Source organism: Rhinoderma darwinii, chromosome 2, assembly GCF_050947455.1.
Source record: "Rhinoderma darwinii isolate aRhiDar2 chromosome 2, aRhiDar2.hap1, whole genome shotgun sequence".
Taxonomy (NCBI): Eukaryota; Metazoa; Chordata; class Amphibia; order Anura; family Rhinodermatidae; genus Rhinoderma; species Rhinoderma darwinii.
Genome location: NC_134688.1, coordinates 59,136,450 through 59,160,044, shown reverse-complemented (window position 1 = coordinate 59,160,044; position 23,595 = coordinate 59,136,450). Strand labels below are relative to the sequence as shown.

At 39.1% G+C, this 23,595-nt stretch overlaps 1 protein-coding gene across 1 annotated transcript in view; it reads left to right on the top strand.

Annotated features, from left to right (window-relative positions):
- Positions 1–23,595, top strand: part of FLT3 (fms related receptor tyrosine kinase 3) — a 65,707-nt gene that overhangs the window by 25,171 nt on the left and 16,941 nt on the right. The window contains exons 9-18 of the mRNA XM_075851674.1: positions 3,229–3,332; positions 3,872–3,980; positions 4,065–4,240; positions 5,460–5,551; positions 5,639–5,774; positions 5,853–5,957; positions 19,201–19,311; positions 19,410–19,563; positions 20,295–20,419; positions 21,918–22,039. Coding sequence (XP_075707789.1) covers positions 3,229–3,332; positions 3,872–3,980; positions 4,065–4,240; positions 5,460–5,551; positions 5,639–5,774; positions 5,853–5,957; positions 19,201–19,311; positions 19,410–19,563; positions 20,295–20,419; positions 21,918–22,039 — 1,234 coding nt within the window. The remainder of the gene's footprint in view (positions 1–3,228; positions 3,333–3,871; positions 3,981–4,064; positions 4,241–5,459; positions 5,552–5,638; positions 5,775–5,852; positions 5,958–19,200; positions 19,312–19,409; positions 19,564–20,294; positions 20,420–21,917; positions 22,040–23,595) is intronic.

Below are 23,595 nucleotides of genomic sequence, written 5' to 3'. Positions count from 1 at the left end.
AAGAAAACTAGCTGACAATATAACTCCGAGGTCAGAAAAGAATACATTTTACTGGGAAGAGTCATTATAGTCAAATTAATAATAATAATAATAATAATAATAATAATAATCTTTATTTATATAGCGCCAACATATTACGCAGCACTTTACAATTTAGAGGGAACATGAAACAAACAATATCAGACATTACATAGTGACAAAGTTAATTTACAATTCAAACCTGAGGAGTGAGGACCCTGCTCGCAAGAGCTTACAATCTATGAGGAAATAAGGGAGACACAAAGTGTAACAGTGTTTGTTCTGTACAATAGTCCGGCCATTTTTATACACATGGGGTGGTACACATAAAGCTGCATGAGCCGGTCACCAGCCAGTATCCGTGTATGACGGACATGAAGAGAAGGAGTGTGAGGGAATCTTATTCTGATGAATAATCTAAAAGGAGGGCCATGGAAAGGAGTCAGATTAGGGAATGTTATAGGCCTGTCTAAATAGATGTGTTTTCAGGGCACGTTTAAAACTGAGGATATTGGGAATTAATCTGATTGTCTGGGGTAGCACATTCCAGAGGACTGGTGCAGCACGAGAGAAATCCTGGAGACGGGAGTGGGAGGTTCGGATTATGGAGGACTTTAATCTAAGGTCGTTGGCAGAACGTAGAGCCCGAGTAATATTGGAAGTTGGGAGGGTGCATAGTGGGCGAGTCAGGGTGACCATCAGGTCTGTCCCTCGAATTAGAGATAATGTCATTAATTTTTTCATTTTTTCATTTTTTATATCAGTTTGATGTTAGTGTTTTATTAAAAACGTTTGTATTTATTTGTGTGTTTGTGTGTTACTTTTTTTTATTTGTACACTTTTTCTTCCCTATGGGGGCTGCCATTTTTTTTTCCATTTCTGTATGTGTCGATTAACGACACATACAGACATGGAATACGGCAGCTCCAGTCCCATAGGGAATGCGAACGGGGCCCGTTCCATCCACTATGGTGTACGCCGTCTGTGTGGGAACGGCGCATGCGCTGCTCCCACACAGTCCAATTTGAAATGCGCGCAGTCCGGCGCCATTTTCCTGTGGACCGGAAGTCGCGGCCGGACAGTAAGATTACTACTTCCGGTCGCGGCTTCCGGACTTGTGCACATGGAGCAGCGGCAGCAGACGGAGCGGATGGACCGGAGGGAACGGCGGCGACTGGAGCAGGTAAGTGATTTCTATGTATGTTCGTGTTTTACTGTGTGTTTACTAGTGTATGTTAACCTACTACACTGTGTGTTAGCTCAAAAAATGGCGACACACAGTGTAGGAGGTTAGACCGTTCAATCCCCTCGTTTCTCCCGGCACTAGACAGGATAAAGGAGGGGGGGATTCTGAGAGCTCACTAGAGCGAGGGATTTTTTCCCAATTTTGCAGCATAAAGCAATGTGGTTGCTTTACCACATGCAATGCTGCAATTTTGGGAATTGCTCCATCTAGTGACCAGCAATGGGAAATATTATAAATTAGAATCCAATTGAATCCAATTTATAATATTTCCTGACTCGTGAAAAAATAAAAAAAATTAGAACAATGTTTAATCACCCACACACTAATTGTTTAACTAAAAAAAAAAAACATTTTTTGCTAACAACACATTCCCTTTAAGCATAATATTATTAATGTCACAAATAGCGCTGATCCCGTTGTTTCTCACTTCTTCACGATCCAGCATCCTTCTCTTGCTTTCTCACAGCGGCAGTTCCGAGTCACTAGATGACCGGCGTACACTATTGGTATTACTAATAAAACACTTTTTTATCCTGCTTGTATCCTTATCCACTGTTATAGTGCGCTTACAAGTGGCGTATTTACATTGTATTTCTGCTGCATAAAAATACAATATGGAAAACATGTTACGATCCTTATTAAGTTTAGGAATGACCGTTATCATAGCAGAAAGTAAGTCAGGGGAAGTTTGTGACTTCCTTAATATATGACTGTGTTTTAACAACCTCTTCCACTTCTTCTAAAGAAAACTTGACATTGAGGACTTGTACCACCTCTGAGGGAATTCGAGCCAGAAAAGAATAAAGAGAAGAGGGTTTAGGGGCCGAATATAACTTTTGATAATTCTGACAAAATAGTCATAAATATGAACTAGATTAGCAGTGAGAGACTGAAATGGAAAGGGTAATTGGTGAAAGGTTTTTAAATGTTGTCTGGAGTTTTTTTTTAGGCTTGTTAGCATATGATTAAAATCGGCCCTGCGTCCACCTCAAAGTTTGTTCAGTATGATAGGTAAGAATGGAATCAAGCCTTAATTTAACATCTCCGATAGCTTGGAATAAATATTGAGACTGTTTTCTCTATATAAGTAACAGAAATAAATAAATACATAAAATTGTCTCTGATTCGCGAGTTCCTCTTTAGCAAGTTTGAACTCCATGTCCGTCTGTACCTCGTACTACTGCCTTATGGCAGCCTAATTGATGCCTGGGTTGGTGTTTTCAGCTCGGTTTGTAGAGAAGTATTCAGGTAATATGGTAGAGAAAGGTTGGCAAATAGTGGGATCAGAGACTCATTTAGCCTCTATGTGAATGGGCAGAATAGGGTAGGAGCTAAATTACAAGGTCATGGTCTGACCAGGGAAAGGAGATATGGCATGCATATAACAATGAGAGGAGGCAAGAATCCAATCTATTCTTGTACAGTGTTTATTCACGGGGGGCAACAGGTGTAGCCTGATGTGGGGCCGTTATGATCTCTTCATCAGTTTGCAATTTGCAAAGAGAGGAGTATGGAGGGTGTCTGTAAGTTCCCTTTTAATTGCTACCATATTCCGATGACCCAGTTATTGTTGGCCACTTCACCTGACAGGATTATCGTTCAGATTAAGTAGACCTATTGGAAGAAAAATTGGTCTTCTTAGTGGGGGACTCTCAGAAAGGCCAGCATACACATAAGATCATTGACCCATCCCACTGAAACCTGCTACAAATCTATAGGTTCATCCAAGTAATTAACAATAAAAAAATAATACTGTAATGTAAAAAAATAATAATATACTGTATAACTCAACTACAAAACTAAATTTGTCAATTCCATTTTATATTAGCCTTTGTATTATTTTTATATTGATTTCATATTTCACTTATTAAGTACTCATAACTTGTAGATGAAGCATTTTTCATATCAAAGCTATAAACTAATTAAGATAAGACTAACTAAATATGCTTCTAATTCTTGGACAGCAAATCCGAATACTGCCACCATAAAAACACGCCTGGAGAGTATATGTTCTACGTAAAAAATGATGATGTACAGCTCAGCAAAATCTTCACTTTGAATATACTACGTGAGTTCTTGTCATCTTTAAATATGTTATAGTTTAAGAAACCGCATGATAGAAACTGGTGGTAAAACATATCGAATACCATGAGAGGTAACTGAACAATTATGTAAATACACCAGACACTACTTTCGCACAACACAAATGCACATATACAACATAATGCAATGGTATTGGTGGTTTGATGGGGAGACATCGTTTTCTTAAAGTTACTGCCATATGTCTATCTCATTCTCCGCATTTCACATTGTGGTCAACTATTATGCTTCCTTTAATTCATTGCCAGCTCCAGATGTATGTGGGCACCTTTGAGTGAGATAGTCACAGTAAGGCCATTGCCTACCCCACCCTCAGATTGACAACTGTAGAGCATGTTTAGTCACATCCCTGTGGACCCCCAAGCCAAGTGGGCCATGGTATCGGCCCAGGTTTGCTCTCATACCAGCCCTGCTTTAGTCAAGCTATTACAAATGGTTTTACACATATGTTGTATGAGTGTTAGATTTTATTGGTAGAAAAGTTTAGATATTTCCTTTTATTATTAGAAAAACCTGAGGTGGAATGTAAGATGACCAACCTGAAGAGTGTCTCCTGCAAGTCACAAGGTTATCCATTACCAGTCTGGTTGTGGCTGAAGGGTGATGGTGGCTCCAAGTAAGTGTACATGGGAATAATTAGAATTAATGGAAATTTTTTATTTAACATGGAGCTTTTTATCTAAGAGGATTTTATTGACAGATGTGAGCTCGAAATCAGGAATGGAGTTACAAAAGGACTATCAGAAAAAAATGGATCCAGTTGGAAGTCCACTAGCACATTGGATGTAGACAACCAGGCAGCAACGTCCACCATCTGCAGCTGTGCTATCAATTCTGTTGGAAGGACATGCGCAAAAGTTTTATTTAAACAACTTGGTATGTTTGTTAATTGAGCGTAATTACCTATTTGTTTGTAAAAGATCATGACATTTCCAGGTGCATCACAACATTTAATACAATATAGTTAGGGACTGAACAAGAGTGGGTCATACCAGGTTGGACTGGCCCAACAGAGAATAATGGGTCTATGAGGTCCAGCAGAAGACAACCCCATGTTGAGCCAATCAAGTGTCACCAGTGTCTATTTCTTACGGGATGATTCATAAATTACCTATTAGACCTTAGTAATGATATGTTCTGTGTGTACAATGATAACAACAAGGACCATGATGAAATAAAAAGTGGACATGTTCATGTTCTTTATAGATAGAGGGTGGGCCCTCAGAATCACCTCCTCTTGTGGCCCAAGGAACCCCAGTCCAATGCTGGGTCATACCCAGGGCCAAACAAAGACCCTTCGTTTTCATCTAGTGCATGTATTAGACCAAAAAAATAAGTTTGCATAAAGTGTGAGTGCAACTAGATAGGTACTGTATGAGATAAGTATCTCATAGCAGAGCTAAGTGCTCGGAGATACATAGTCCCTAATAATATGGAGTTTTGGGCACTCAGTGAGCTGCTGTGTATGGTGCCTCTGTATGGGAATGTGTCATCAGAAAATGTAAAGTTTTTATGTAAAACCATATTTTTGATGATTTTTAAAAAATGTTCCATGTCACTACCTACATTTTTTTTTTTTTAAATCCTAAAATCTTGCCGTTTTCACTCTGGCCACTGAGCTTTGTAATAGACTGACACTTTCTGTTCTGTAGAGATCACTTATCAGTAGTCATCTCATTAATGTTTCCTATGGTCCTGGTCCATGTGTCTGCTGTAAAGCATCTCTCTAAATGCTGTTAACAGTACCTCAGGCAAGATGGCTGCCCCCATAATCTTGTGGAGAAAATAGAATAAAAAAAGTCTGTAATCAGAAAATAAAAACAGATTTAAAAAATATATATTTTTTTATCCGTGTACAGTTTTAATTATTAAAAAAAAACTTAGGTAATACATTCCCTTTAAGGCCTCGTGCACATTACAATTCCGTATGTGCAGATCGGTAGACACTCTACCGGTAGGTGGCAAGTCATGTATGTCAACAAAATGAAAAGTCATCATCGGTCAGTGAGCATTATTTCACACTATTAGCTTGGTTCTTTAGTATTTGAAGATATCTTCTAAAATTCTAAAACAAACTATTACATTTCTATTACAGAACAAAGTAATTTTATTCTCCCAACTGTGACTGGACTGAGCGGCCTGTGTTTTGCTATTCTATGTGCTCTAGTTCTGAACAAGTACAAGAAGGTAGCATTTTCTCCTTTCTAACATAATAATTTCTTTAAATGTTCTACTTATCTTAAGTTTATACATTTATTTTTGCTGTTTTTACAGAAACATAAATATGAAAGTCAGCTACAAATGATGCAATACATCGGATCCTCCGATAATGAATATATCTACGTTGATTTCCATGTTCTACCATATGATGTAAAAAAATGGGAGTTCCCAAGAGAGAATTTGGAATTTGGTGAGATGCAGATAATGTCTTGTGAGATATACACACAAACAGCCCACAAAGAATAATCTAATATTCTGCATATTTTAGGTGATACCATCGGATCTGGAGCATTTGGGAAAGTGGTCACTGCTAAAGCTTACGGAATTAGCAAATCAGACGTGTCCCTCCAGGTGGCAATCAAAATGCTGAAAGGTTAGATGGAAAACAGATGGTTCTGGCAGGGCCCCCTTAGGGCTATACCCCCAGAAGCAAACTGAGAGTGGAGCATGTAAACTGCCACTGCGCTAGACTATCAGGAGCTACTCCTACACTGCTGTAGACCATCAGGAGCTTTACTAATAAACTCTACACTGCTCTAGACTATCAGGAGATTTACTAAAAAAAAAAAACTACACTGCTCTAGACCATCAGGAGCTATACTAATAAACCCTACACTGCTGTAGACCATCAGGAGCTTTACTAATAACCCCTACACTGTTCTAGACCATCAGGAGCTTTACTAATAAACCCTACACTGCCCCTAGACCATCAGGAGTTTTACTAATAAACCCTACACTGCTCTAGACCATCAGGAGCTTATACTAATAAACCCTACACTGCGCTAGACCATCAGGAGCTTTACTAATAAACCCTACACTGTTATAGACCATCAGGAGCTTTACTAATAAACCCTACACTGCTCTAGACCATCAGGAGCTTTACTAATAAACCCTACACTGCTCTAGACCATCAGGAGCTTTACTAAAAAAAAAAACTACACTGCTCTAGATCATTAGGAACATTACTAATAAACCCTACACTGCTCTAAACCATCAGAAGCTATACTAATAAACCCTACACTGCTCTAGACCATCAGGAGCTATACTAATAAACCCTACACTGCTTTAGACCATAGGGAGCTTTACTAATAAACCCTACATTGTTCTAGGCCATCAGGAGATTTACTAATACACCCTATACTGCTCTAGACTATCAGGAGCTATACTGATAAACCCTACACTGCGCTGGACTATCAGGAGCTTTACTAATAAACCCTACACTGTTATAGACCATCAGGAGCTTTACTAATAAACCCTACACTGCTCTAAACCATCAGGAGCTATACTAATAAACCCTACACTGCTCTAGACCATCAGGAGTTATACTAATAAACCCTACACTGCGCTGGACTATCAGGAGCTTTACTAATAAACCCTACACTGTTATAGACCATCAGGAGCTTTACTAATAAACCCTACACTGTGCTAGACCATCAGGAGCTATACTAATAAACCCTACACTGTTATAGACCATCAGGAGCTATACTAATAAACCCTACACTGCTCTAGACCATCAGGAGCTTTACTAATAAACCCTACACTGTTATAGACCATCAGGAGCTATACTAATAAACCCTACACTGCTCTAGACCATCAGGAGCTTTACTAATAAACCCTACATTCTTCTAGGCCATCAGGAGATTTACTAATAAACCCTATACTGCTCTAGACTATCAGGAGCTATACTGATAAACCCTACACTGCGCTGGACTATCAGGAGCTTTACTAATAAACCCTACACTGTTATAGACCATCAGGAGCTTTACTAATAAACCCTACACTGCGCTAGACCATCAGGAGCTATACTAATAAACCCTACCCTGTTCTAGACCATCAGGAGCTTTACTAATAAACCCTACACTGCTCTAGACCATCAGGAGCTTATAATAATACTAATAAACCTTAAACTGCGCTAGACCATCAGGAGCTTTACTAATAAACCCTGCACTGTTATAGACCATCAGGAGCTTTACTAATAAACCCTACACTGCTCTACACCATCAGGAGCTTTACTACTAAACCCTACACTGCTCTAGACCATCAGGAGCTTTACTAAAAAACCCTACACTGCTCTAGATCATTAGGAGCTTTACTAATAAACCCTACACTGCTCTACACCATCAGGAGCTATACTAATAAACCCTACACTGCTCTAGACCATCAGGAGTTATACTAATAAACCCTACACTGCGCTGGACTATCAGGAGCTTTACTAATAAACCCTACACTGTTATAGACCATCAGGAGCTTTACTAATAAACCCTACACTGTGCTAGACCATCAGGAGCTATACTAATAAACCCTACACTGTTATAGACCATCAGGAGCTATACTAATAAACCCTACACTGCTCTAGACCATCAGGAGCTTTACTAATAAACCCTACACTGTTATAGACCATCAGGAGCTATACTAATAAACCCTACACTGTTATAGACCATCAGGAGCTATACTAATAAACCCTACACTGCTCTAGACCATCAGGAGCTTTACTAATAAACCCTACACTGTTATAGACCATCAGGAGCTATACTAATAAACCTACACTGCTCTAGACCATCAGGAGCTTTACTAATAAACCCTACATTGTTCTAGGCCATCAGGAGATTTACTAATAAACCCTATACTGCTCTAGACTATCAGGAGCTATATTGGTAAACCCTACACTGCGTTGGACTATCAGGAGCTTTACTAATAAACCCTACACTGTTATAGACCATCAGGAGCTTTACCAATAAACCCTACACTGCGCTAGACCATCAGGAGCTATACTAATAAACCCTACACTGCTCTAGACCATCAGGAGCTTTACTAAAAAACCCTACACTGCTCTAGATCATTAGGAGCTTTACTAATAAACCCTACACTGCTCTACACCATCAGGAGCTTTACTAATAAACCCTGCACTGTTATCGACCATCAGGAGCTTTACTAATAAACCCTACACTGCTCTACACCATCAGGAGCTTTACTACTAAACCCTACACTGCTCTAGACCATCAGGAGCTTTACTAAAAAACCCTACACTGCTCTAGATCATTAGGAGCTTTACTAATAAACCCTACACTGCTCTACACCATCAGGAGCTATACTAATAAACCCTACACTGCTCTAGACCATCAGGAGTTATACTAATAAACCCTACACTGCGCTGGACTATCAGGAGCTTTACTAATAAACCCTACACTGTTATAGACCATCAGGAGCTTTACTAATAAACCCTACACTGTGCTAGACCATCAGGAGCTATACTAATAAACCCTACACTGTTATAGACCATCAGGAGCTTTACCAATAAACCCTACACTGCGCTAGACCATCAGGAGCTATACTAATAAACCCTACACTGTTCTAGACCATCAGGAGCTTTACTAATAAACCCTACACTGCTCTAGACCATCAGGAGCTTATAATAATACTAATAAACCTTAAACTGCGCTAGACCATCAGGAGCTTTACTAATAAACCCTGCACTGTTATAGACCATCAGGAGCTTTACTAATAAACCCTACACTGCTCTACACCATCAGGAGCTTTACTACTAAACCCTACACTGCTCTAGACCATCAGGAGCTTTACTAAAAAACCCTACACTGCTCTAGATCATTAGGAGCTTTAATAATAAACCCTACACTGCTCTACACCATCAGGAGCTATACTAATAAACCCTACACTGCTCTAGACCATCAGGAGTTATACTAATAAACCCTACACTGCGCTGGACTATCAGGAGCTTTACTAATAAACCCTACACTGTTATAGACCATCAGGAGCTTTACTAATAAACCCTACACTGTGCTAGACCATCAGGAGCTATACTAATAAACCCTACACTGTTATAGACCATCAGGAGCTATACTAATAAACCCTACACTGCTCTAGACCATCAGGAGCTTTACTAATAAACCCTACATTGTTCTAGGCCATCAGGAGATTTACTAATAAACCCTATACTGCTCTAGACTATCAGGAGCTATACTGATAAACCCTACACTGCGTTGGACTATCAGGAGCTTTACTAATAAACCCTACACTGTTATAGACCATCAGGAGCTTTACCAATAAACCCTACACTGCGCTAGACCATCAGGAGCTATACTAATAAACCCTACACTGTTCTAGACCATCAGGAGCTTTACTAATAAACCCTACACTGCTCTAGACCATCAGGAGCTTATAATAATACTAATAAACCTTAAACTGCGCTAGACCATCAGGAGCTTTACTAATAAACCCTGCACTGTTATAGACCATCAGGAGCTTTACTAATAAACCCTACACTGCTCTACACCATCAGGAGCTTTACTACTAAACCCTACACTGCTCTAGACCATCAGGAGCTTTACTAAAAAACCCTACACTGCTCTAGATCATTAGGAGCTTTACTAATAAACCCTACACTGCTCTACACCATCAGGAGCTATACTAATAAACCCTACACTGCTCTAGACCATCAGGAGTTATACTAATAAACCCTACACTGCGCTGGACTATCAGGAGCTTTACTAATAAACCCTACACTGTTATAGACCATCAGGAGCTTTACTAATAAACCCTACACTGTGCTAGACCATCAGGAGCTATACTAATAAACCCTACACTGTTATAGACCATCAGGAGCTATACTAATAAACCCTACACTGCTCTAGACCATCAGGAGCTTTACTAATAAACCCTACACTGTTATAGACCATCAGGAGCTATACTAATAAACCCTACACTGCTCTAGACCATCAGGAGCTTTACTAATAAACCCTACATTGTTCTAGGCCATCAGGAGATTTACTAATAAACCCTACACTGCTCTAGACTATCAGGAGCTATACTGATAAACCCTACACTGCGCTAGACTATCAGGAGCTTTACTAATAAACCCTGCACTGTTATTGACCATCAGGAGCTTTACTAATAAACCCTACACTGCACTAGACCATCAGGAGCTATACTAATAAACCCTACACAGCGCTAGACCATCAGGGGCTATACTAATAAACCCTCCACTGCTCTGGACCATCAAGAGCTTTTCTAATAAACCCTCCACTGCTCTAGATCATCAGGAGCTATACTAATAAACCCTACACTGCTCTAGACCATCAGTAGCTTTACTAATAAACCCTACACTGTTCTAGACCATCAGGAGCTTTACTAATAAACCCTACACTGCTCTAGACCATCAGGATCTTTACTAATAAACTCTACACTGCTCTAGACCATCAGAAGCTATACTAATAAACCCTACACTGTTATAGACCATCAGGAGCTATACTAATAAACCCTACAATGCTCTAGACCATCAGGAGCTATACTAATAAACCATACACTGCTCTAGGCCATCAGAAGCTATACTAATAAACCCTACACTGCTCTAGACCATCAGAGGCTATACTAATAAACCCTACACTGTGCTAGACCATCAGGGGCTATACTAATAAATCCTACACTGCGCTAGACCATCAGGAGCTTTACTAATAAATCCTACACTGCTCTAGACCATCAGGAGCTTTTTTTTTTAAATCAGATAATTTTTTTATTGAAGCTTCAAAATTATATAGTACAAAACATATTAAACAAACCCTATCCCAAACCCTCCCCCCAGGCACCGTCACAAAATTCCAAATTAGATAGTATATGAAATAGAAATTGTACCAAATATCGAATACATTATTCACAAAATACAAGGTACATGGGACAGATCATTTTCCAAATGTCAAGTAGCTTAATCGTCTACAAGCATGTATAATACAAAACAGATATAATATATGGCAGATATTTAATCCTCTATTTCCCCCCTTCTCCTTATCCCACATTTATATACATAACCCCAATACCGTGTAAAGGCTGGCGGTCATACAGAGTCCCTGAATAAATTTTATAATACAGATTCCATTACTCCTACCCATGGTCCCCATATGGATTCAAATTTTTTAAGCGTTTTGCGCTTTACATAGACAACCTTTTCCAATACAATAATTTTATTCACTTTTGCAATGAATTCGCTCCTAGTCGGCTGGGCGCCTTGTATCCAATGTAGGGCAATTCGTTTTCTAGCTATGTATAGCAACCTTACAATAGCCAACCGCTCCAAAGTAGAGGATGGGGTGTCCATAATACATCCCAAAACACATTCCATAGGAGTCCCTTGCAACACAGGTCCATAGGCCTCCTGAATCACCTTCAGTACATCCATCCAGTACGTGGTTAACTGTGGGCAGGACCACAACATATGCATATGGTCAGCCTCCTCTTCTGCGCATCTGGGGCATTTCGAGTCACTCCTTACCCCAATATGAAAAATACATTTAGGAGTCCTGTATACTCTATGGATAATATATAATTGAGAAAGGCGCCCAGCCTCACTAAGAGAAATATTCGGAACTGCTTTCATAATATCTATCCATTGTTCTTCAGAGATGGGACCCATATCTCTTTCCCATTTTTTAGAAGCCATCAGGGGGTATTTATCAAAAAATTTACTGATCAACAACTGATAGATATGTGAAATAACCCTCGATGTAACACTCCCGGTATGTAAAACAGACAACACCCCATCTGCGTGTATTGCCAAATGCACCGCCTTCTTCTGGGCATCAAAAGCATGTCTTATCTGTAAGTATTGATAGAGGGAATTTCGAGGTAATTCAAACTCCTCTTGGATCTGTTGATAAGTTTTAAATACATCCTCCTGGAGCAACTGTGAGACATAAAGGATGCCTCTTGCTTTCCAACCCTCAAATCCTTCAAGAGAGAAGAATTCCGGAAGTGCCTTATTCCCCCATAAAGGTGTAAAAATTGTGCAAACCCCCATATCTCTAATAGCTCGGACTTTATCCCATACTTTACGCATTAGTGTATATGTGGGCGTATTCCTGCCCGCCAACATAGAGTGACCTGCCTCCAATACTGAGAATAAAACAGATGGTCCAAACTGTGCCTGTAGAATCGATCCATTGGATCCCTTTGATATAATTTCCCCCCACCCCTTAAAGTGCTGACATTGGGAGGCAAGAAAATATATCCAAGGGTTGGGTAGGGCCAGACCGCCGTCATGCTTTGCGCGCTGTAGAATTTCTAATCTAATTCTTGAGCGACCCTTCCGCCATATTAGGTCCCTAGAAAGTGCATTAATATAATAAAAGTTGCATAATGAGATCCATACAGGGGAGTTATGTAAAATATACAATAATTGTGGCATTAATATCATCTTAATAAGATTGACCCTACCCACAACTGTCAGATGTAATTTACACCAAGCCATTATTTTCATTTTAAATTTGACCATAAGGGGTTGCAAATTGAGAGCAACATATTCAGAAGGGGAGGTCGAGATCTTGATCCCTAAATATTTAAGATGTTTAACGCGTCCTACAGGTACCCCATGCACCCCTGGTATAGAGCACATTGAATCCACAGGGAGCAGATGGGATTTATCCCAATTTATTTTAAACCCAGACAATGCCCCAAATTTCTCAATTTGGGATATTGTTTCTGCCAGAGAGCTGCCCACATTCCCCAAGTATAGAAGCATATCATCTGCATAAAGCGCTACCTTTTCTTGCACCGAGCCAGACAGACGTATGCGCGCTGCCAAGGGCTCTACTGCCACGGCAAACAGGAGGGGCGATAATGGGCATCCCTGTCTAGTCCCTCTTTCAAGAGCAAACCGGGGAGACAATCCTTCATTTGCCTGTATTCTGGCTGTAGGGCAAGAATACAGGACCTTAATCCATGCTATAAAAGATGGTCCAAAACCCATAGCCTCCAAGGTGCACCAAAGATATTGCCATTCCACACTGTCAAACGCTTTGACAGCGTCCAGTGAAAAAATGGCTCTTTCACCTACAATGTCTGCCCTCAGCTGAAGATTTAAAAATAAACGTCTCAAATTCATGGCTGTCGACCTAGCAGGCATAAATCCGTTCTGTTCCGGTTGTATAATTGTAGAGATAACACCATTCAACCGCAGAGCTAATGCCTCTGCCAGAATCTTAACGTCAGATGTTAATAATGAAATCGGTCGATAAGAATCAGCTAATTGAGGATCTTTCCCGGGTTTTGGCAAGACCACAATAATGGCTTCTTGCATAGAAGCCGGCAAAGAACCACAATCCAATGAATAATGAAATACTTCTAATAATTTGGGCAAGAGCACCTTAGAGTATTTTTTATAAATTTCTACTGGTAGCCCGTCCGCCCCAGGTGCCTTATCATTAGCCATCTGTTTGACCGCTTCTTCCAGTTCCTCCAACATGAGTGGAGAATCCAGAAGTGCCTTGGCGCTTCCTGACAGCTTAGGGAGCTCTGCTTTATTTAAGAATGTATAAATATCAGATGTAGATGGATGCACCTTGGAGGTATATAGGTCTGAATAAAAGTCTCTCAAAACTTTTACAACTTCCAAGTTCTCTGTAACTTTACTAATAAACCCTCCACTGCTCTAGATCATCAGGAGCTTTACTAATAAACCCTACACTGCTCTAGATCATCAGGAGCTATACTAATAAACCCTACACTGCTCTAGACCATCAGGAGCTTTACTAATAAACCCTACACTGTTCTAGACCATCAGGAGCTTTACTAATAAACCCTACACTGCTCTAGACCATCAGGACCTTTACTAATAAACTCTACACTGCTCTAGACCATCAGAAGCTATACTAATAAACCCTACAATGCTCTAGACCATCAGGAGCTATACTAATAAACCATACACTGCTCTAGGCCATCAGAAGCTATACTAATAAACCCTACAATGCTCTAGACCATCAGAGGCTATACTAATAAACCCTACACTGTGCTAGACCATCAGGGGCTATACTAATAAATCCTACACTGCGCTAGACCATCAGGAGCTTTACTAATAAATCCTACACTGCTCTAGACCATCAGGAGCTTTACTAATAAACCCTACACTGCTCTGGACCATCAGGAGCTTTACTAATAAACCCTACACTGCGCTAGACAATCAGGAGCTTTACTAATAGACCCTACACTGTTATAGACCATCAGGAGCTTTACTAATAAACCTGTTCTAGACCATCAGGAGCTATACTAATAAACCCTACACTGCGCTAGACCATCAGGGGCTATACTAATAAACACTACACTGCGCTAGACCATCAGTAGCTTTACTAATAAACCCTACACTGCGCTAGACCATCAGGAGCTATACTAATGAACCCTACACTGTTAGAGGCCATCATGAGCTTTACTAATAAACCCTACACTGTTCTAGACCATCAGGAGCTTTACTAATTAAATTTACACTGCTCTAGTCCACCAGGGACCTTACCTTTAACCCTGTTTACTATCTAGGTAGTGTATGGAGGTATTATCTGGATAGTAAATGGTGGTATTGTGTGTGCAATGTTTAGAAGTATTGTTTGGCATTGTATGGAAGTGCTATGGTATAAACATTTGGGTAGAAAGTGCATATGTATCTCCGTTTCATATATACTGTATATATATATATATATATATATATATATATATATATAGTTTTCAAAAGAAGAGCTTGCAGCACTCCAGTAGACGGCAAAAAAAAATTTGTTTTATTCAGTCAACATCAGGCAGTGCATTGTTTCAGTCCTGCAAAAGGACCTTTCTCAAGCTTGGTAGATGGACCTTTCTCAAACTTGAGAAACGTCCTGTTGCAGGACTAAAACGTTGCACTGTCTGATATTGACTGAATAAAACGACATTATTTTTACTGTCTACTGGAGTGCTGCAAGATCTTCTTTTGAAAGTTCTATATACTCCAAGGATCGGGACTACTTGCTGGGCACCCTGACACATGTTTTCCAGTTGTGAGTGCTGCTGCTTTTATAGGCAAAAAGGAAAAGCAGCATCACAACAGGAAAATATGTGTCAGGGTGCCCAGCAAGAAGTCCTGATCCTTGGACTATATATGGTATATATATATACGTTTTTATTTTTTCTTTAAGAAATCCTGCAGCACTCCAGTATAGCAAAAAAAATTGGTTTATTCAGTCAACACAATGATGCAAAGTTTCTGTCCCACCATGGGACTTTTCTAAAGCATTGCTTTTCTCAATGTATCTCTATATATCTCTCTCTCTATGTATTTTTATATATATATATATATATATATATATATATATATATATATATATATATATTTATTTTAATTTTTTTATCAGTTTTTTATTATTCTTTATTTTTTTTAATTATTATTTATTTATTTACTTTGTTTTTTTCAATTATGCCAGCAATTGTCTATAATCGGCTAATAGGAGGCACTACTCTACTTGTTATTCATTTTATACAAATGGATCCATTTGTTTCCATGAGATCCAACTAAGTAAAAGGATTGTAGGATCAGAAAATGACATGTTATTTAATCATGTTTTATTTTATACATAGAAAAACTACAAAACTGTCAAATAAACCAGCTCAGTCAATGTAAATAATTTTACATGGTGCCATCCAGATAATATAGGAAATATATAGAACAAAAAAGAAAAACATTTACGGACAAAAAAACAGCATTTACTGAGTTACGAAAATATTTAATTTAATCCCCATAGTATTAAAGTCTAATGGTATGTTCACACCATTTAAAAAATACGTCTGAAAATACGGAGCTGTTTTCAAGGGAAAACTTCTCCTGATTTTCAGATGTTTTTTTGACCAACTCGCGTTTTCGCGGCATTTTTAGCGGCGTTTTTTACGGCCGTTTTTGGCGCTGATTTCAATAGAGTCTATGACAAAACGGCTCCAAAAACGTCCCAAGAAGTGTCCTGCACTTCTTTTGACGAGCCGTCATTTTACGCGCCGTATATTGACAGCGATGCGTAAAATGACAGCTCGTCTGCACAGAACATCGTAAGACCCATTGCAAGCAATGGGCAGATGTTTGCCGACGTATTGGAGCCGTCTTTTCAGGCGTAATTCGAGGCGTGAAACGCCTCCATTACGTCTGAAAAGAGGTCGTGCACACATACCCTAAGATTGTATAAATACCATTTCCCTGAATAATACCAATCACAATACTATAACAATTTATTTTATCCATATTTTTTTAAAAAGCTTTTGGTACTGTTTTTTATTTCGCAATCCATCTAAAACATCATTAAATATTACACAACAGACCGACATTTCCTTTGTACTTCCAGCTTTGCTGTGTAGAATGGGAGAGAATCAGAAGTCATCTCACTGTCATTAGAAGGCAGGAGATTTAAGGACACATGTCACCTCTATTGTACTGCTGGAGGCCTAGATAGATACCCTATAGACTGTTTGCACGTATATAGCTCTGTATGCATCTACGCTGTAACTGTACGCGATCTCTCCTTGGAGACTGTATTAGTCAATTATACATTTCTGACCATTAACTCCCAATCATTGAAGTGTCGTAAAGCACACTCACACTGCTGTATTGTTCATACAGACAATACAGGAAAGAAGTATGCGCCCCCCCCCCCTAAAAAAAATAAAAAATAAAAAATACAGAGCTGCAACATAGAAAATAATAAACACATTACTTCTCTTCTACAAACTTACATCTAAATAATGAAACAAAAATGTTAGACATGATACGTTCCATTTAAATCACTTCAGTCATTTTATGGGATCCGAATATTATCGTTACATTAGTCTGATTTAATATTTTACATAAAAAATACTGCAATAACTTAGTGTTAGATATGAGTAAATCGTAATGTATGTTGTTTATGAGCCCTTGCTGCATTTTGTTTACCAAAAAATAGAATTTATACATATGTTTATGCATTACTACATTTTTATAATAAAAGCTTTTGGGTATATATTTTTCATATTCATAAATTAAATGCACCATTATTGAATCAAAAGCAAAATGATAGTTGCTCCTGTTCACTCACCAGCAGCCTTCATCTCCCCTTTTTATCTGAAGGGTGTCCTGGACTTGAGCATCTTGCTGATTTAGCAGATTATACTGAAATAATTCTAGCTTTTTATAAGGCTCTGAATCTGCACCATTGAAAATTTAAAGAAGCATTCTAGCAATAAATTTTTTGCCTATATAGTGCAGCATAGGCTTTTATTAAAGAATAATGTAGGGGCTCTTGTGTATGCCTTGTGTATACCTGTTTGGGTATGTGCACACGATAACTGCAATTACGTCTGAAATTCAGGAGAAAACAGTTCCTGAATTTCAGACGTAATTGCATGTACTCAGGTTTTGCGGGGTGTCTTTTACGGACGTAATTTGGAGCTGTTCTTCGTTGGAGTCAATGAAAAACGGCTCCAATTACGTCCCAATAAGTGTCCTGCACTTCTTTTGACGAGGCTGTAATTTTACGCGCCGTCTTTTGACAGCTGTTTTTTCAGACGTAATTAGAGGCGTAAAATGCCTCCATTACGTCTGAAAATAGGTCGTGTGAACCCAGCCTTATTATAGTTAATGTGCAATTTATGGGTTGTCTGCTATCTTTGTTCCTTTTTCCCTTCTAATATGGTTATCCTAATGCAGCCTACAATTCCCATGATACTTTTGACTTTGCAGAGGTAGATGGGGCAGAGTCTCATCCCACTGCACTTGCTCTGAGTCCAATCTAAGTGCAGCAACATAGATCTGTGACATAGAAAATCTGCCCTCCTACTGCAGAGTCTCAGTGTATTCTTATGTGATGCAGCTTCACACTGCTCTCCCTGCCTCCTGCTAGTAATAGAATTCCCTCTGCCAGCTCTTACAAGCAGGGGTGTTGTGAGGCAGCATTTAATAGAAATACACTGGAGATTCTGCACACAACACTCACAGCTAGTATAGACAATTAGTGTGAGTCAGGAAAATTTTATAACTCTGCAGCAAATCATTGTATAGACTCACCTATTATATCACTGTACTCCTGCTCCCCTAGATAAAGCAGAACTCATCTATTTAGCAGCACTATATGCAAAGAGGCACATATAGAGGAACAAGGAGGGTGGAGAGGAGAAGTCTCAGAGCTGCCAGGAGGGTCTGTTTTGGTGATCAGACTGAGATCATAGGGCACAGCTGTTCATAATGAAATTGATCAAAATGTACAGATGCAACTGAACTAGGAAGAATCAAATAACACTGCTAGAAGATTGCTGGTTAGTTAGCATGATGTGGTGGAGTGCTTCTTTAAAGTGGTTTTCCAAGACGTAAATTTTGATGGTCTATCTTTTACCCCGGGACCGTCGCTGATCTGCAGAATGAAGGGGCTATAGCGCTCCAGCGTGTGCCCTAACTTCTTGATGTTTACCCAGGCATAGATGCGTGTCCATGTGGGCGTAGTGGTGAGCATAGTGTGTCCATGGACAACAGTGTCAAAGCTGGCCTTGTATTAGTGGGCCTAACAATCTTATTGTTCCTATTGGCAAATTAGATTGTAATGCCATTTCTTTTTTTCCTCCAATTGTGTTGTGGTAAGGAAATCAATTTGAAAGCCATTATATCTATGCAAGGTCTGAGCTATGCTGACTAGCTATACATATATGTTCTATGACTGACTTCGGAGAATTCACTGTTGTCCCCACAATGGCTTTATTACTTGAGCCTTCCTGCACTTAAACATGGCAGCGTACCCGACAGGTGTAAAAAAAAATTGGTGTTACATTCCAGAGAGACAGGAGTTTATCTTCTCAAATTTCAGAAAATCCTGATGCTTCAGAAAAAGATGCCTTGATGTCGGAACTAAAGATGATGACCCAGATTGGACATCATGACAATATAGTCAATTTGTTGGGAGCGTGTACTACATCAGGTAAAAGCAGCATTACTTTGTTTTATTTCCCCCTCCTACTTACACTATATACTGTATAAATTGATATTTTTTCATGTATATACCCATTTTTATTACAGGTCCGATATACCTAATTTTTGAATACTGTCCACACGGAGATCTTCTCAATTATCTGAAAGGCAGAAGAGATTCATTCCACAAAACATGGTCCGATGTTGTCAAGGATAATAACTTCACTTTTTACCATAATTTCAACCAGGATGAGAAATTCCGGTATTATACATATTCCATCTTTCTTTTTGTAATTCTTTTTTGCCAATTTTTTTTGTGTTTTCATAGTATTATTGGCTGTTGGAATAGTTTTTTTTTAATTGGTAAATTTATTGTACTAATGTTATACAGGATACCATGTATGATAATTATGATAAGTGATGTACACCTAATGTACCGTATTTTTCGGACTATAAGATGCACCTGACTATAAGACGTACCCAGGTTTTAGACAACAGAAAATAGGAAAAAATTATTTCATATTTTACTACTTTTACAAAGAAAAAACTATTTGTTAAAAAACAAAAATTTGTTCTGTTTCACCACAATCTGAGAGCCATAACTTTTATATTTTTTCATCGATTGAGCGGTGTGAGGGCTTATTTTTTTTGCAGGATGAGCTGTAGTTTTTATTGGCATTATTTTTTGATACATACAATTTCAAATATAACAAAGGTATCAGTCCCCCATCCTTAACCCACCCCAAGAAGAAAAAAAAACATTTCTAGTTATTTATTTTCTGTTACTTATATAAGACCAGCATATTCTGCGGCGAGGTACACCAGTTTCTGTTTGCAGTGGGGCTCATAAGATAATTTGCTTATCTAATACATGCATTAGGGTTAATGGCATAGGAGGACAATTAGTACTTTAATGATACATACTTTAGTTGCTTTTGACTTCCCTTTGGAATTGATCTCCACAGTAAATATATTTGTTTTACACCCTTCTAGAGACAGAGCTGTAACAGTGTTAAGCAACTGCTCCTATACATGGATAACGACAAAACAAGAATGTGACAAAAATCAGCACAACCAGGACTTGTCAGCCACACAAACTGAGGTTCTACAAGCGGAAGGTATAGAATCACACAAACATGCAAAACCTATAAACAGTATTCACCACCCCCTGATGTTTTCAGGTTTAACTATGTAATAACACCAAATCACACTTCAAACAACTCCTTGACAGGGGTACTGAATAGTAATAGTCAAGAAATTGTCACTAGGCAAACAGAAGGGCAGTGAACCCATTACTGTGTCGCAATTGGTCACTATCCTAGAATAATCACCATTAACAACAGCTGATGTGAAGATAGGCAGGAGATTCGTAGGTCAATACTTAAACGGTAAACAAAAACGCAGCAAAACCTGCTGCAGACTGCAAGAGAACTGCAACTTTTCCAGTAAGACTTGAATGGGATAAATAGTTAGGGAAAAAAAACAGCTATAGAGGGTGCAGAGGTTACACTCGAACCTTGGCCCTAGTAACTAATGGGTCGAAAAAAAACCTGTGCCACATAAGAAGACACCAGTTTGGCACATGGTAGGTGGTGGGCCCTGTTACAGATTTTGCATTGGGTCCCATAAGCTTCAAGTACGCCTCTGATATTTTTCAGTTGAACGGGGTAAAAAGAAGCGCGTTTGAAGGTCAATCCGTTCTTCTAAAAAGATTGGAAAGCAGGGGCAGTGAAAAAGCAAAGGACGATAGATAGATAGATAGATAGATAGATAGATAGATAGATAGATAGATAGATAGATAGATAGATAGATAGATAGATAGATAGATAGATAGATAGATTGTACAATCCATGTCTATAATATTAACGAGTTCCACGTTCATCTTTCCCTCTTATTGTAGAGGCCTTTGGCAGTTGGCAGAAATTACCACTGATAGCGCTCCTTCACGCAACGTAACTGTACAAATCTATGGCTAAAAGTGATGCGTTGTGCCTCAGAGACTTAAAAAAATGGATGACATTCATTCTCAATTATCTCTCTGAACCGAGATAGTGTCCTAGTCTCAACCACATCAGCAAAAGAGACAAACTTACATCCCACTACCTGTCCTGCTTTCTTAAAAAATTTCTCTAGCTAGTTTGCATCTTCCTTCCTTATATTGTTACCCCAGCAGATGGCCTCATAAAAAATGGTACTCGCTACAACCGAATCTTGTTACACCTTAAATGAGTTCAGCTTCTGTAGGAAGTATAGCTGTGACATACCCTTTTATAGTTCTTTTCTACATTTTCTACAATCAAGCTTCCGGTCAATATGGACACCTAAGTACTTGTAATTGTCCACACTCTCCACATCATGGCCACCTATGACCACCGGAGTGATATCACCTTCTCTTCTTGCCCAAATCAATGATTTCTTTAGTCTTTCCAGATTTCAAAATAAGGCCGTTGTCTGCACCCAGCTCACCAGAATACTCCACCATCTGCCTATACTCCTCTTCATTGCCATCCCGTACACATCCAATATCATCAGAAAACTTCTGACGATGACAAGTTTCTGTACAAAATGTGCATTTTTCTAAAATGTTTAGTCTCTTTTTTTTCTCCTGTTTCCAAGAAATCAAATACCAAAACACCAGGAAGTTTGATGAGGAGGATCTGAACATCCTCACCTTTGAAGATTTGCTCAGTTTCTCTTATCAAGTTGCAAAAGGAATGGAATTCCTTGAAACAAAGTTGGTAAGTTGACTATGTGGCTCTTGACAGACAAGGATGTTCTTGAACTTCTAACCCATTGAGCAGTTACTAAATCAGGACTTGTAGTAATGGACTGGTCAGTGTTCTGCTTTTTATAGCAAGGCATAAAGTAGGATCAAGCCTAATGAGTGTGGTGGAACAGAGGATTGATAAGAACAAACAATGCATTAAAATAGAAAGAGGACAGAACTGCCTGAAATTAGCCTAAGTGATGACGTCACTCGTTTATGTTTACAGTGAATGTGCTGGTCTATTTGTGTAGCTTCATTTACATGTATACTTCCTCTATGCTGACTACGTGCACGATACTTTCTGTAAACAGTGTGCAGAAATAGGTTGCAGCTCAGGGAGGGCTTCAAACTGTGGGGTGGTTGGAGGAGGGGGATATCCATCTGGTAAAATTATCATTGTCATCTGGCCAGCACTTGAAGAATTAGTGTAAAAAAAAAATTCTGTCTATTCTAGATATCCACAGCTTGCAGGTGTCAGCAAAACTGTTTAGAAAAGGGACCTAAAAAAATAAAGATACTGCAACACATTTGTAAAAAATAAAATCCATCACAGAACGCATGTGTGCGGGATTTATAAAGCATCTCGCTGACAATTTTTTGCATGTTTTCCTTTTGGCCGACAGCTTTTAGTTTCTGGGTGTTATCTAATTTGTCACAGTTTTATGAAGCAAGTGAAACATTTCTTACACCATAAACTTGTCTGCTGGGCACCAGGTTCACATGCGTATCAGTGCAACATTTTTGTGAATTTCGTGCATGGCAGTTATAAATTGTACAGTTTTTTTTCTGGCGATCTACTGTTAGTACAATGGCGCAATTTATAAATGTCTTTCACAGCCTGTGAAGGGACTACAAGCTTTAATCTGAATCTAAAAAATTTCATTGACAGTGTGAACCAGGGTCAGCATTAGGAATTGCCAGAGAGCCCAGAACATTAAGGAGGTCCACAGCCCCCACCTACAAACTGGCTGATTTGAGCTCCATTTTTTCAAATGCAGAGCACCAAATCCACTGCTTTCCGCTGTATTAATCCATCTTCAGTCTACTGTCAGCTCTGACTCCCTATATAAACATATGTTGCCGTTTCTGGTGCTTCAATAAAACCCTGTTAACTTTCAAAAATTTGAAAATGACATAAGTCTGTAATATAATTACCGTCAAAATTCTTCACAATTCCCCTGTGCTTTGGTGTGAGGATTAGCCCTGAGTAACAATATGTCATTACCTTGGATACATTGTCAGAATTTCTAAATCATCCCATCCAAGTGCGGAAGGGAGCATGGAACCAGTGAAGTATAAGTCTATTGCAGACTTTTTTCTTCTATTTTTTTTGGCAGGGTTTTCGTAATAACCGGCAGAGGAGTAACTTGAAACTCCTGGGGTACAATGCCCTCCACTGGTGTCTTGTTGTGTGGCAGAGGGACTTATGAGCAAAGCAAGCACCAGGGCCTGGTTCCCGCTGCACCCCCTATAGCTACCGATACCAGCAAGTCCCAAAGAGTTCCTTTGAATGAAAAAGTATTGAAG